At 37.6% G+C, this 13,981-nt stretch overlaps 1 protein-coding gene across 1 annotated transcript in view; it reads left to right on the forward strand.

Moving 5' to 3' along the window:
- The window catches only part of LOC124775764 (zinc finger CCCH domain-containing protein 13-like), a 265,138-nt gene extending 251,390 nt beyond the window's left edge, over positions 1-13,748 (forward strand). The window contains 5 exon segments of the mRNA XM_047250596.1: positions 1,259-1,413; positions 1,771-1,883; positions 5,049-5,252; positions 12,163-12,358; positions 12,907-13,748. Coding sequence (XP_047106552.1) covers positions 1,259-1,413; positions 1,771-1,883; positions 5,049-5,252; positions 12,163-12,358; positions 12,907-13,018 — 780 coding nt within the window. The 3' untranslated portion in view covers positions 13,019-13,748.
- Positions 13,749-13,981: the final 233 nt, after the last annotated feature.

Genomic DNA, 13,981 nt, shown 5'->3' on the forward strand with positions numbered 1-13,981 from the left:
GCTATGTTGTATTTATTCCACCACGAACAGCACCTGTGTGTAGTGTCCACAATATGTAGTAAGTGTCAGTCACGGTCAGAACAGTGTTTTGTGTAGATACGAGTTAATTATGCTGGAGCTAAGTGATGTCGAACATGGACAGATTGTTGGTGCTCATATGGTGGGTGCTTCCATAAACAAGAACACTGAAGTCTTTGGTGTTTCAAGAGACACAATATCAAAGATTTATACCGCATACAAGGAAAGCAGAATAATATCAACCACTAAGTCACAACACAGATGAAAGTCTGTATCATGGAAGAGCACTGCGACAAAAAGTAAGAGGAGGACAACTGCAGAAGTCACTGCAGATCTGAATGACGCACTTGGAAACCTTGTCAGCACCAAAACAACATGAAGGGAGCTACTTAAGCAGGGAATTGGGGTGAGGTGGATTTCCAAAACCACCATCACTTATGCAGATATCCATAACAGGAAAAAAGTGGTACCGAAGCCATTACACCTGGACTGTGGAGCAGTGGGAGAAAGTCATTTGGCTGGATGAGTCCTGTTGCTCACTATTCCCAACTTCTGGCTGAGTTTACGTCCAAAGAGTGAAACATGGTGGAGGCTCGATGATGATTTGGGTAGCCATATCATGGTACTGCTTGGGCCCCACGGTTACTCTGCAAGGTCACATTACTCCCAAGGATTATGTGACCATTTTGGCTGATCAGGTCCATCCCTAAGTACAATGTTTGTTCGAAGATGACAGAACCCCTGTTCACACAGCTCACATCGTCTACGACTGGTTTTTGTGAGCATGAGGATGAATTTTGACCTCCCCTGGCCACCAGTCACTAGATCTCAATATTATTGAGCCTTTATGGTCAGCTGTGGAGAGATGGGTGCAGATCGTTGTCTAACTCCATCATTATTATCTGAACTTGGCATTTTTTGCAGGAAAGCCATACAGGATCTGTATTTACCCATTCCGAGACAGCTGGAAGCTGTTTTGAGTGCCAACAGTTTTCCTACACCATAATAGGCATGGTAATGTGTTGCTTTTTGTGTCTCCATATTTTTGCCCACCACCTGTATAGTGTTTAAAACAGGGCACTGTTTCTGGTGCACATGGTGTTTTCTGGATTAATTCAGAATACAGATTACTTTTAAATGAAAAACAATTAATCATTCATTATACAATTCTTTGTGTTGATAAGTTGTTTAGGCAATCATTCTATTATTTCTTATCATATTTTTCTCATAATTATTCCAGGATGTACCAAGTAACATGCAGGTGCCTAAGGAGGTACCAACATCCTTAGCTGCATCCATATGTGTGAAGGATCAAGAAGGTGGGGATCATGACACTGCAGAGCATGAGGAGCGTACATTGGTTGTGTCCGATTCAGCACGAGAAGCTGATAACAGGTGAGCATATTTGGCCAAACATATAGACATGTAACATTCTTAGTATATGTGAATAATTTATACAAATAGCAGCAATTTTGTTAAAAAAATAAATAAAATGTCCGTTTCATTTGGTGTATGAAAATGGTGAATTTATTGTGGTGTTGTAAAACTTAATATAGAATGATCAACATATTCTGTTTGTGTAGTTAAATTACTTATACATTTTCCAAGTTGCAAGCTCTTTTAATACATGCTGATGTTCATTCTCCTTCTCCAGTAGACTTCAGATCGTCAGCTTGTCCTACTGTCATGATGGAATCTTACTTCAAACATAATTGCCTTTCTACAAATTTAAAGTATTGCATGTCATTTCAGAGAGATTTTTGGTGCTTCTAGAATGGATGACAGACCGCATGATGAAGAAACAATTGACCATCTGGACTTCGAGGATATATCAGATGAGGAATTGCAAGAGGAGTCCAAAGCTGGTAAAGGTTAATTAAAAAACATCTAACAATTGTTTACTACCTTACTTACACACTAATATAATGTTTTACTTAGGAACTATTATCAGATAAACATCATAATATTGATCCAAAAATTTTTCCCTGGATCCTTGCGTTGTCCTAGAATCATTTGTGTGTTTTGACATAGTTTTCAAATATAAAAAACACTGTATTTTGCAGCAGTTGGTAACTTCGCCATAAATTGATTAAGAATATGGTCCTCAGGTGTCCCCCAAACAAATTCAGTTGTTGAACTATTCATACATTGGTATTCCAAAAGGATAGATTATACCAATATATGACATATCCTGCCCGCTGATCAGATCAATCCAAAATGATACAGCTTTGATACAATTCAGATGGTATGACTCACAAAATATTTCTATAACTTTAACTCGATTGGAATTTGAAATGAGAAATGGACCTGAGTTGCCATACTCCTGTGGAAGACCCTGGTGCTAGACCTGGTCAATACACAGGCACAACACCACCTACTCCAGTCCTATCACAGGCTTATCCTTTCCCATCAGAGGCAGGACCACCTTCAAAAGCAATCATGTCATATGCCAATTCTGTTGCAATATCCACACGGCATTTTATGTGGGCATGAGCACCATCCAACTGCCAACCAAAATGAATGGATACCGCTGAACTGTGGCCAAATACAGAGATGGTCATACAGTGTTTGAACTTGCTGCTAAGCACATTATGCTCAATTTCAGTGTCTGATTCTCTACTCCTATCATCTCAATCCTTCCCCAACAACAGCAGCTTGTCTGAATTACATGGATGGGAAATGTCCTACCAATGCAGCCTTATTCTGTTATCTTTCTGGATGCTATATGTGCTAATCTCACTGGCCCACAGCCCCCTCCACCACTGCCCGAGGGCCCAAACTCCCCCATCCTCCACCTACACCCCCTCTCCCCCAAAGTCTCCCTTTCCTCTGTTCAGCCTCTCCCTCCCAGTCCACTCCTCCATGCTATTGTGCACTGCAGGAACTTGCTATTGCTGATGTCTGTGCAGCATTGCTATTTCGTGCACCTGCTGCCTTTGTCCCCCATCCACCCCCTCCCCCCTTCCCCCACATTCCCAACTCCCCACTTCCTTATGCTGCAAACTTGCTGCCTCTGTCTCCCAGCCATCAGCCGCTATCCACCAAGTGTCCCTCCTGCTCCCCACGTCCTTTCCCTATTCATCCTCTCCACCCGACACAATCCTTTACACCAGTCAAGCTGCAGACTACAGTATTGGCTCCGTTTAATCAGCTTGCAAATTATAGCTCTACAGGTGTGTGTGTGGGGGGGAGTGCTTTTGTGTGTTTTCAGTATTATGAAAAGGATTCCCTTTTCTCTCTCCACTTTAGTTCTCCTGCCTCAATACAAGGTTGCTGTTTCTTACCCTTACGGTATGTCTTCCCAAGTAGTAAGTAATATATGTGCCAAGTGTGGTTGAAATGTTTCCAGGGGCTTAGGAGGGGCTTTTTACCCATGGCTTTGCTCTGTACACACATCACATGTATTTCACAGACTTTTATACACACAGTTCACTTGTATCTCTAACAAATTTCACCCTGCAGTTTCATTTTCGTGCAGGTCAATGTTCATGATTCTTTATCTCCTGAGCTGTGTGTCACACGATGACGTAATTTTGTAGGTACATTCAGTCCTATATGTGAATACCATATGCAAAATATATTATGTGTACAGCTAGTAGTTGAGAAGTAATAAATTAAAATGTCATGCCTAATGCGGCAATTTTACTGCATGAACAACGAAAATGTAGTAAGCTATAAACTTTCTTCCTTTCGTGATACTGTGGGAGTTGTCAGTGAAAAAAGGTTTTGTAAAGATTAGAAATTGTTTATAAAGTTTGTTGCAAGTCACTAAGTGCTCTCATACTCAGATACCGGATGAATAAAGTCGGTGAATTTGCGTGTCATGGACTACATTTCATTGTCATCCCCACCCCCACGCCTTTGATAAGTAGGTGGTTCTTACCGCCACCCCCCTAGCACTTCTTTCCAGACAGTAGGTGATATGTGTATCAAGTTTTGTTGAAATCAGTTCAGTGGTTTAGGTGGAGATGAGAATATACATATATGCATGCATTTTTATAATTTTTATGGATATGGGAATTGTTCAAAATTGGCTTAATTTGAGGTTTTTACTGTAGCCATAAAAAGCAAAGATGAGCAATGGATGGAAAGACAGAAGATACTGAATTCTGTTCAGCTTTCAAAATTGTGCCTCAAAGACTTTGCAGGCAATGTGACATGTAATGTTACACAAAAAGAAGAAGTTAATTATATCATAGCTGAGTGATGCAGACAAAGTAATTGTGAGTGGAGAACCCAGTTCATGTGTCTAGACCTGCAAAGGACTGGTGCTATGAGGTAGATAAGTAGAGAAATATAAAAAGTAGGAAATACAAATGCACTGAAAGAGGAGTTGGTAATTTGAGTTTGGTGGAAGGAGTGGCACAAGGCAAGAATAGCATGAGTTTAATTGCTACTCCCTATCATTTACAAGTTCCATGTAGATGAAAAAACTAAAATCAGTGCCCGATAGTGCTGATTAATGAAGACACCAAAGCTATAAGTCTTAAAATTCTTAGATTGCTTGGATGAGTTGTAACTGGTTGAAAGTATTTAAAAACATTGTTGTGAAGACGGATGTTTGCTAATTTAGAGTTGAAACATGTTTTGATTTTTTAAAATTTATCATTATTTCCAGTTTCAAATACATAAAACAAGTATTTTAGCATGAAATGTGACATTAATGGAATGTTATATTCAATTGATAGCTAAAGTAGTTGTTATAATATAAGAAAATTTAAAAGATTTGACATGTTTGTTCATTTTATTGCTTACATCAATTTATTTTTAATGTGAGATATCACATTTGCCATTTGATACTAAGAATTCTGTAAAGAACATCACATAATTAATTTTTGATGAGTGGTCATCTTCTCACTACGTCTGCATAGAGTTAACTTACATGAAATAGTTTTAGATTGTAAAAATACCTTTAATTAAAGTAATGTAAGTAATTAATTTAATTTATATACATAATAATATAATTAAATTTCTTTAATTAAATGCTATAATGCAACTTCAACCACTAATTCTTAATATGTTTCTCTCAGGCATTGGGGACGCTTTGGGTGTAGATTGGGCAAGTTTGGTTGCGGAATCAAGGCCTAGAACAGAATCTGTACGAGGTTCAGCACGTCGCCGTTGGGAAGCAAAGTGCATTCTATCCAGGATTGGTGTTTCTGAGCGTTATCTTGGAGGTGCTGAAGCTGTTGCGGAACTTACTGAACAATTGGAACAGGATAGCAAAGGTGACAGTAAGTTACCCAGTCCGCTAATTATAATGTGAAGAGGTTTATTGTTTACTGTCATTGTCAGTGTAAGATGAAGAAGAAGAAGAAGAAGAAGAATAGTGCTGGTTCTGTTCAAAGCTATTTTATCAGAAAAATCTATATCACACACAGAGTCTTATCTCCAACATGAACTATGAATTGCGTGAACCCACTGACTTGGTTATGTAGCACAGCAGGGGGAGGACCAGTGGAAGATTTTGTCACTTTGTTTGCAAGAGCTGGTTTCTTTATAGAATGGTAGACCACAGAACACAAATTTTCAGAAGCAGCAGCCCCCCCACCCCCCTCCAACTTAGAGTCTTTGAGTGAAGAGAAGAAGGGATGTTGTAGCCTGAGAATTACTTAGAAAAGGTACCCAGAGAATTCTGTTATGAATTCTGGTAAAAAGACGAGAATGAAATGAAAAAGGCACCTAGAGCCATGAAACTAATCATTAAGTGGCAGAGCATACACCCGACCAGTCAGGATAGGAACAGGTGGCTGGTGATAGGAGTGCCAGAAAGACTACAAAGACAATAAAAGTAAGGCAGAGCAAATAATGGAGGAAGAAAAAATATGGAAAGGAAAACAGCAGGAATAATGAAATATAAACGAAAAATGAAAACAGAAAGTAAATAAAGAGTGACTGACAAAGCAGACTCATGTATGTGAATAGTTTTGTTCAGATCCCTCTCCTATCATCCTGATTCAGATTTTTAGCAAAATTCTCTACGTCAGAGGTGTACAGACTTACTATTACTGCAGGCCACAAACCCCTCACTGGCGAGTGTGGAAGAGTCGCATAGAAATAAATAAAAATGAATAGCTTATATAAATAATTTCATAAATATTATCCTGCTGAAATTGCCATTTAGTAGTGTGCACAAGGACCTACCCTCTGTTTTCCAGGAGAGAATGAACAATGATAAAAAATTAATTAAAAAAAAAAAAACAGTAAAAAATAAAATGATCATATGGCATTGTTGGCCAGGAATCCCCATCCGAGGAAGTTTGGCCACTGGGTTGCAAGTCTTATTTCAGGTGACGCCAATTTGTGCAACTTGCATGTTGGTGGTGGTGATGATGACGACGATGACAACACAACACCTATTCCAAAGGTGAAGAAAATCTCCGACCCGGCCGAGAATCGATCCCAGGCCCACTACATAGTAAGCGAACATGTTCTCACTCAGCTAAGCAGGTGGACACAACAAACAGCGAGGGGTAGCCAACCATCAGATAAATGGCTGGCCACATGCATCACTGCTCTAAGTCATTTCAGACAAATGTTGAGATAGTCCTCTAAAAAGGTCATTGGTGACTTTGAGAGTGAACTGCTAGTGAGGTGTGTGTGTGTGTGTGTGTGTGTGTGTGTGTGGTTTTTTTTTTTTTTCCGCTGATAAAATCCAGACTACTGTAGGCCATTGTCCTCATTTCATACTTGCAGGTGGTGAGTGAAGCTCCATTCACTCACGCTACTGAAATGAGAAAACTCTATACTTTCGCTGTCATTTAATCAGACAGTTTATAGTTGTCAGTATGGTAAATCAATTCACACGGATAATCATCTGTATGTCACAGTGTTCAGAAACACCTTTAATTCTAGGTGTTGAGATTTTTAGGGTTTATCATGCATCTCAATTTCTTCTTCCGGCCTGCTTTTTCTACGTGGATTTTGGTGTGAAAAAAATACTCTACATTTTTAGAATTCTCAGGAATAGTTAATTTAAATGAAGTCAGAACTATTTTATTTAGTAAATAAACTCTTCTATTTTATTGAAATGAACAGACAATACAGTCCTTCACAACTGGTACATCATTACTAGACTGCTTGTGATTCATAGCTTACCCCACACATCCCACACACATTTTTAAAGAAATGCAATCATCACCACTTGGGTGATATTTTCATTGGTCAACACAATTTTTGGGTGACACAGCAAATGCAAGTGTATTTATATGCAATGTTATTAATTTAATGTTACTTGTAATTATGTTTATTGCTCTGCTACCTTGTGAAATACTGAAATATTCCACCCCAAAAGTTCTACCAGTCTCCAAACAATGACTCCAGTGCTAACATAATCTGCTATAGATAGGTAGTTAGGCTGTTGTGGTAGTGCATGCATATTTGTAACGTAACCTAACGTTAGTAGACAAATTAGAATTGGTTTTCCTACTCTTTCTTGTTACAAACATACCTGTAAATTAGAAACTATCACAACAGCACACACAACAAGAGCAGTAAATGGTAGCACTTTACCTTGATTTCAACTGCATGTGAGGACTGAACTGATTGACAGATAGTGCTGTTGATATATGGATAACTTAAATGTATCAATTGCCTTTTTGGCTATTGACAGTGTGTATCCTTTTTTCATTGTATGATTTAAAATCAAATATCTTCCAATTTCACTACATGGCAACTAGGTCATGACACGTGCGTGTGCCTCTGAATTCTCCCTCCGCCTTTGGCTATGTCCTTGGCTGAACTTCACTTGCAAGTTAAAACTCCATAGTTACCAAAAACCAATTGTTTGCTTCTGCAAGGACAGAGCTTCAAAATCAAACTATGATGTATTGCTTTTATTTTTTTGCTGTCCTTCCAGGTATATGAACCAAGAACTTCATGCTTAAATTGTATCTTAAATGATATTTTCTTTCTTTGCCTCCTTATTTCAATCTTGAACCTCGTATTCAATGATCAGTAAGAAAATACTGGCATTCCTGATATGAATTTTATAAAAGTTACCAAATAATTACAACCTTGGAGTATATAACTAACATAACTACTACAGAAACCTCTACTCTGTGCAACAATCTATTCAGCTTTACTATAATTATTTCAGTTTTTCAATTTTAGTATCATACCTGAATATCTTCTGTTGTAACAGATTGTTTTTATTCGAATACTATTTATTCTGTAACATACACATTCCTGATTACTACATGTCATTAATTAGTACCATTAACTTATTTATTTGGAGCGTATAGTCTTTTTGCATTCATTTATTCATCAAATGAAATTTAATTTAGTAAATTTATTTAGTAAATTATCCATTCTCTTCAGCTGTCATTGCCTCAGAAATCCCACAGCTCTTTCCATGCTTCATTGTTGTTTCCTGCAGATTTAACACATGTCATAATTATATGCCATTGGTCTTTTCCTAGGTAAGCACTATTACACTCCTCAACACCTACACTTATGGACCAACTCCTGTTTCCCTCTTCAACCAAATATGCCAATCAAATGTAAGCACGCACTGTTTCTCAAGCCCTGCAAATAAAGTAAATATACGACAGGCACTAATACAAAACCAATTTACACAAGTCCAAAATCATAGCTATGTCCAGTCCAAAACTTTAGTGTGTCGAGTAACATGAAAAATAACCAGAGCGCATCTTACGTGTGAACTAAATCCATTGTGAAGTGTGATGAATGCAATTCAACCTCATATGGACAACATGTTTTTTATAGACTATACGACACACCTTAATTTTGAAGCATTATTTAAAAAAAAAAATACATTTACCACTTTTATAATTAGATTGCAAAGCCAGACTAAAAGAAAAAAAAGGACCTTAGTTTATAAAATTGAACTGACCTTTAAAATCCCTAAAAATTGTTATCTTAACTTCTGAAATTTCTTCTTCTTCTTCTTCTTCATTTGTTATCATTGCTCTCTTCGTATATAAGATGGTCTTCACTGGCATCAAGAGCATTACTTACGCTGCACTTCGTGAAAGATTTAACAATAATGTTTTCCCTCATTCTAGAACACTACTGTTCGATCCACTGACTCACTTGTTTGATTGTAGGTCGTTTTAAAGCTCTCTTCGGAGTGAATTCATGTTTCTTCCATCATCCATTTGTTCTGTTCCTCTCTTATATGCATTTTAAATAATTTATTTATCGAGAAGCCACGAGTTTGCAATTGTGAAGTGAGTCCTCCCAGAATAACAGCAAACTCTGTATTTCCATGTCTCACTTTCTCTTGCACAAATGTTTTCAAATGACTACTAAACTGATCTAGCAAGAGAAGAGAACTCTTCTTCAATAAAGCACCTTTCTTTCTCTCCCAAACTCTTGTTAATCCGTAATTTCATACGAACCTTGTGCATCCAACCCTTGTCACGTATGTGAACACCACCACCTGGCGGCATTTCAGAAGGTTTTGGCATTGTTTTATGTTTGGAATGATCATTGGATTAAGTGTATTGCCACCAGCACAACATGAAAGGACAAAAATGTAGTGCATTTTTTCATGTCCACTTTTTTTTATAGTTACAGTTTTAGCACCTTTCATGGCAACAGTTCTGTCACTTAGCACATCAAATGACAGAGGAGTTCCATCCAAATTCGAAATTTGGCTTAGTTCCACACTGGTTTTCTTTCAGTGTTGAATAATAAAGTGATGGAAATATAATATTTTGTCTTCATACTCTTGTGGCATTTTATGAGATATTTTACTTTTGGTTCGCATACTGAGTCCATAACACTTCATAATTCTGTAGCACCGACCAACTCCACCCTTAAAATCTGTTAAGGTCCACTCTAGCAGTAGCTTACGAGTGTGTATTTGAATCATTTTTGTATTAATTCCAGTGCCTTGAATCAGTTTCAAACTGTCATCTTCTATCTTTGGCCATTTTGCATTCAGTCCCCTATCTGCACATTTAGTCTTCCTCATTTTTTTCAATTCTTCTTTACTAGCCCACCAATCGCAGACGGTTTTTTCTGTCGGTGGAGGGCCGAAGTGTCACTGCACTGCTCTGTTTCCGTGTTTTGCGTATGCTGTTATGTTCGGTTTATGTCCTGCATCGTACGAATACCTATCTTTTTCCCCTCATTGTGAAACTATTAAACTAACAAAAATATTGTACTGTTACCGATAACACAAATCATTTCAATTCAGGTTCACTGGCACCAAAGACTGCTGTGATGCATCACAGGCTAGAGAGTTTTCTGGGTTCGTGACGGTGGGGCGGAAGGGGACCGACGTTATAAAGCTCGCGAATCCCTGCAACTTGTGTTCTTCGCATCGACGCGCAGGCGCTGCCAGTCGAATCCAGTGTTGCCAGATAGAGATAGGTTTCCCACGGCATCAAATATATGGCCATTTTTAAGACTGACAGGAATTTTAAATCAAACTTTGGACACTTCTATATTAATTTTGAGTATAAGATGCACCTGAATTTTGTAGGCAGTACTTTGAAGAAAAAAGTGTGTCTTAGAATCGGTAAAATACGGTACTTAGTGTGTCTTCCTTCCTATTGCTGATCAATAGACATGTCAGGAGGACAGGGTCTTCATTGTACGGGTACTCCAGTGTCCGGTATGTAGAAGTACAGGTACCTTCTGGCACATTATTTGTGGGATCATCACTTAAGAGGAATCTGCTCAGTCACTAATAATAGAACTATGCCTCGGAGAGACAGTTGGGGTGAGGGGTGCAGTAAGAGGTCTGGCGAAACCATTCTCACCCACTTCAGAAATTCGCGAAGGGTGAAAGTTTCTTAGGATTCCACCACAACTATTGAGGCTCTAGTTGGGAATTCGATTGAAAGCGTGACAAACTTCTGAGTATATTTTGAAACTTATCAACACTTGAATTTAAAAATTTTGGTCAAAATGGTCTCTAAATAAAAATACTTTTGGTCGAGATGCTGCCTTTATTACAAATAAACTATTTCCTGTAAAGAGAAATTTTCTTTTTATGTGGTACTCTTTGAACTTTATCCACATCTTAGTATTAGCATCTACTTACTCATTTTAAAATTTCTGGCCACACACTCCCAACCAGCAGTGCTAAATCATATGGTTACACTAAATCTTATGGTTACATCGTGCTCATCCACTGGCCAGTATTAATTCCAGTGTAGGCCACTCTTATAGGGCGAGCGGGGACTCCACTACGATTGTCCCTTTCATTTCTTTCGAGGAGACTAAATTGTGCTTTAGTGAGTACCAGTTCAGTCATCAGTTAGTTGAGCCTATAGTGGTGTTTATAATGGCCGTAAATTGATCCTAATCTGTCAATTTTTCACATTACTTGTTCCAGTATATTGACTTAATGGTGGTATTTGGAAATTGAGACTTACCTTACTCCTTAATATTAACAGGTCTTTGAATTCTATAGCCATAAATTGAATGTCATCATCAGACAGTTGCCTCCTAGGTTCACAAAATTTCAGAAGACAATAATCCTTTATATGTAATTTTCACGAGCATTCCGATACCATTAAAATGTAGGGCAAAATGTGTCTACCTCAAGCCAGTGGTACATAATTAATAACTGCCAGTTAATCCCATAAGCACAAGGAAGTTTTCAGTTAATACTCGTATGTAGCTGATAAAGCCATAACTTTAACCCAGTCACACGTTTTAGCAAAGCCTCTACTGACTAGCTCATACTTGTTCATACACTGAACTTATTTGTGGCCCCCAAAATGAGCATAGATTGTATGAATTATCAGACTAAATTCTAAACTTTACTATCAGAGGCACAAACTCTCCATCTTTGATCTGTGAACCCTGACCTCCAATACTGGTCTACTATCCATATATCCCATCCTTTCTTCCAACTCCTAAAAGGCATAGGATTGAAGGACGTTTTTTGAGGGGGGGGGGGGGGGGGGCATTTCTGAATCTTGGTGCAACTATCTCAGTGTCATTAGATAGTAACTTCATATTTCATTACCCATTAAGCAAAAGATGTAACAATACATACATTAAATAGTGATATTTCTGTGGACAAGTTTGTTTTCTTACTTCACTGTTTCTTGTTGCACATGAACAATGAACAGCTTTTTAGGCAACAGCTAAAGGAAATAACTGATACTAAATAAAAGAAAGAATAAATTTTATGAAAAAGTCCAATTTTATTGTCAACAGATAAAGAAAACAAACCAGTCGGAGATAACCAAGAGTGTCCTCCAGCTGAAGAAACCACAAAGGAACCATTGTTCCTACATCCTGTGGCAGGAATACACGTAGCATTGCGTGACAGAGCAGCAAGAAGGAAGGCATTATTTGCTAGTTGTGGTCCATACAGAAGAGCTCTCTCTGCTCGCAGGGATCTTGCTGTCAGGTATGTCAGTATTGAAGTTTAGTCCATCTCTTGTAAGTAGATTGTTAACAATGAAAGGAGAATATAAGATCAGCTGTATTCTGCTCTTTGGATGGAATATTTTTTGGGAAAGAATGCTTACAATAGCAAAGGTAGTGAATATCTCTTCATTCCAGTGTTGCATGTACCTATCTTTTAAGTCCACATTGATATCAGTTTTTATTTATTTCTTACCCTCAGAATTCCTTTGTCAACTACTTCCTCCTATCCTACAAGGATGATACTGAAACTTAAGTTGAAAATTGTATACTTAGCTGTACACTCGTTTTGTTAATGGAGAAATACTAGTTTTCTCCTTCATTAAAAAATTTGCTTTAAAATTTATTCTAAACATTTATAAGAAATGCCTTTTGTCATACAGAAAAATTATATAATGAGTTGTGCTGTATAAATATTTCCTTTACAGCAACTATTTCATAATAACTTTTTACTTTGCAAATGTGTGCTATTAGCTATAGATCAGTTTTATTGCTGTTAAGATATAACAGAAATGATGGTTTTGATTTCAGGCGTCAGCTGTGCAATTTACCAGTGAAAGAGACAAGTGTGGAATCATCACAGACAAATTCTGACAGTGATTTGTTTCGTCTCAGTGTCCAGTTATTTGAACGAAGCCTTTAGCAATGTCAAAGAGACATATTGAAATTTAAGTCTTCAGTGAGTTGAAGTCCTGCAGTTCTGGTTTGACTCTGACTGCCGTATTTGGGATGAATCTCACCAATGAGACCACACTCAAGGAGAACTACCAGTATAGTCCAAATGGCTGCAAAGAGACTGGTTACTGCAGCAGCCCTTTTCTTGTAAATGCTAAATGAATTGTAGAATGTATATTCTAATGTCGGTCTCCCTCAGCATATTCTACAATTACAGACTCAAGAATATTTTAGAGTAAATTAGTAATGCAATTGTGAGTTGTAAGGACCTCATCATTTCAGTGTAAACATTTACTTTGCAGATGTTGTATTTGTTCTTTTAATATGATTTGTATATTTGTACTTGTGTCATAGCTCTAAAGTCTACATTTGTTTCATGTACTCTATTTGAAGTTTTGATTGTATATAAAATATAAACTGATGTGTGTGTGTGTGTGTGTGTGTGTGTGTGTGTGTGTGTGTAGCCATTTTCCATTTTGTTAGAATGTTGACTGTGTCTGAAGTAACTTCAGTGATTTACAGTACTGGTTTGTTTCTTTGTAAATAGGAGAAAACTGTGTTTACTTGCAAGTGCTGTATTCTTGAGATGTTTGTATTTAACATTGCCCTGTTTCACATACAAGTTCTTTGCAAAATAATTGTTTTGGTGTTGTAATACATGTGCACAATACAGTGTCACTGGTTTTTTCTGGTATAAATTTATCAATATTTCTGTCAAAATTTGTCAGTTACTTGTTCCTGGTCATAGCTACTTGTTTTTTCACACATCGAATTAATGCAGAAGTTGAGACACTGCAAAAGGATTCAGGAGGAATGGATTCCAATTCCCGTGTAGCTATCATGTCTTATTTCTTTCCAAATCTGGTAAGTTCTGTAAGTTACTCATAATATAGTTCTATTAAGATCGTACTAACTACCATAAGCCGTTCCA

This window comes from Schistocerca piceifrons, chromosome 2 (genome assembly GCF_021461385.2).
Source record: "Schistocerca piceifrons isolate TAMUIC-IGC-003096 chromosome 2, iqSchPice1.1, whole genome shotgun sequence".
Taxonomy (NCBI): domain Eukaryota; kingdom Metazoa; phylum Arthropoda; class Insecta; order Orthoptera; family Acrididae; genus Schistocerca; species Schistocerca piceifrons.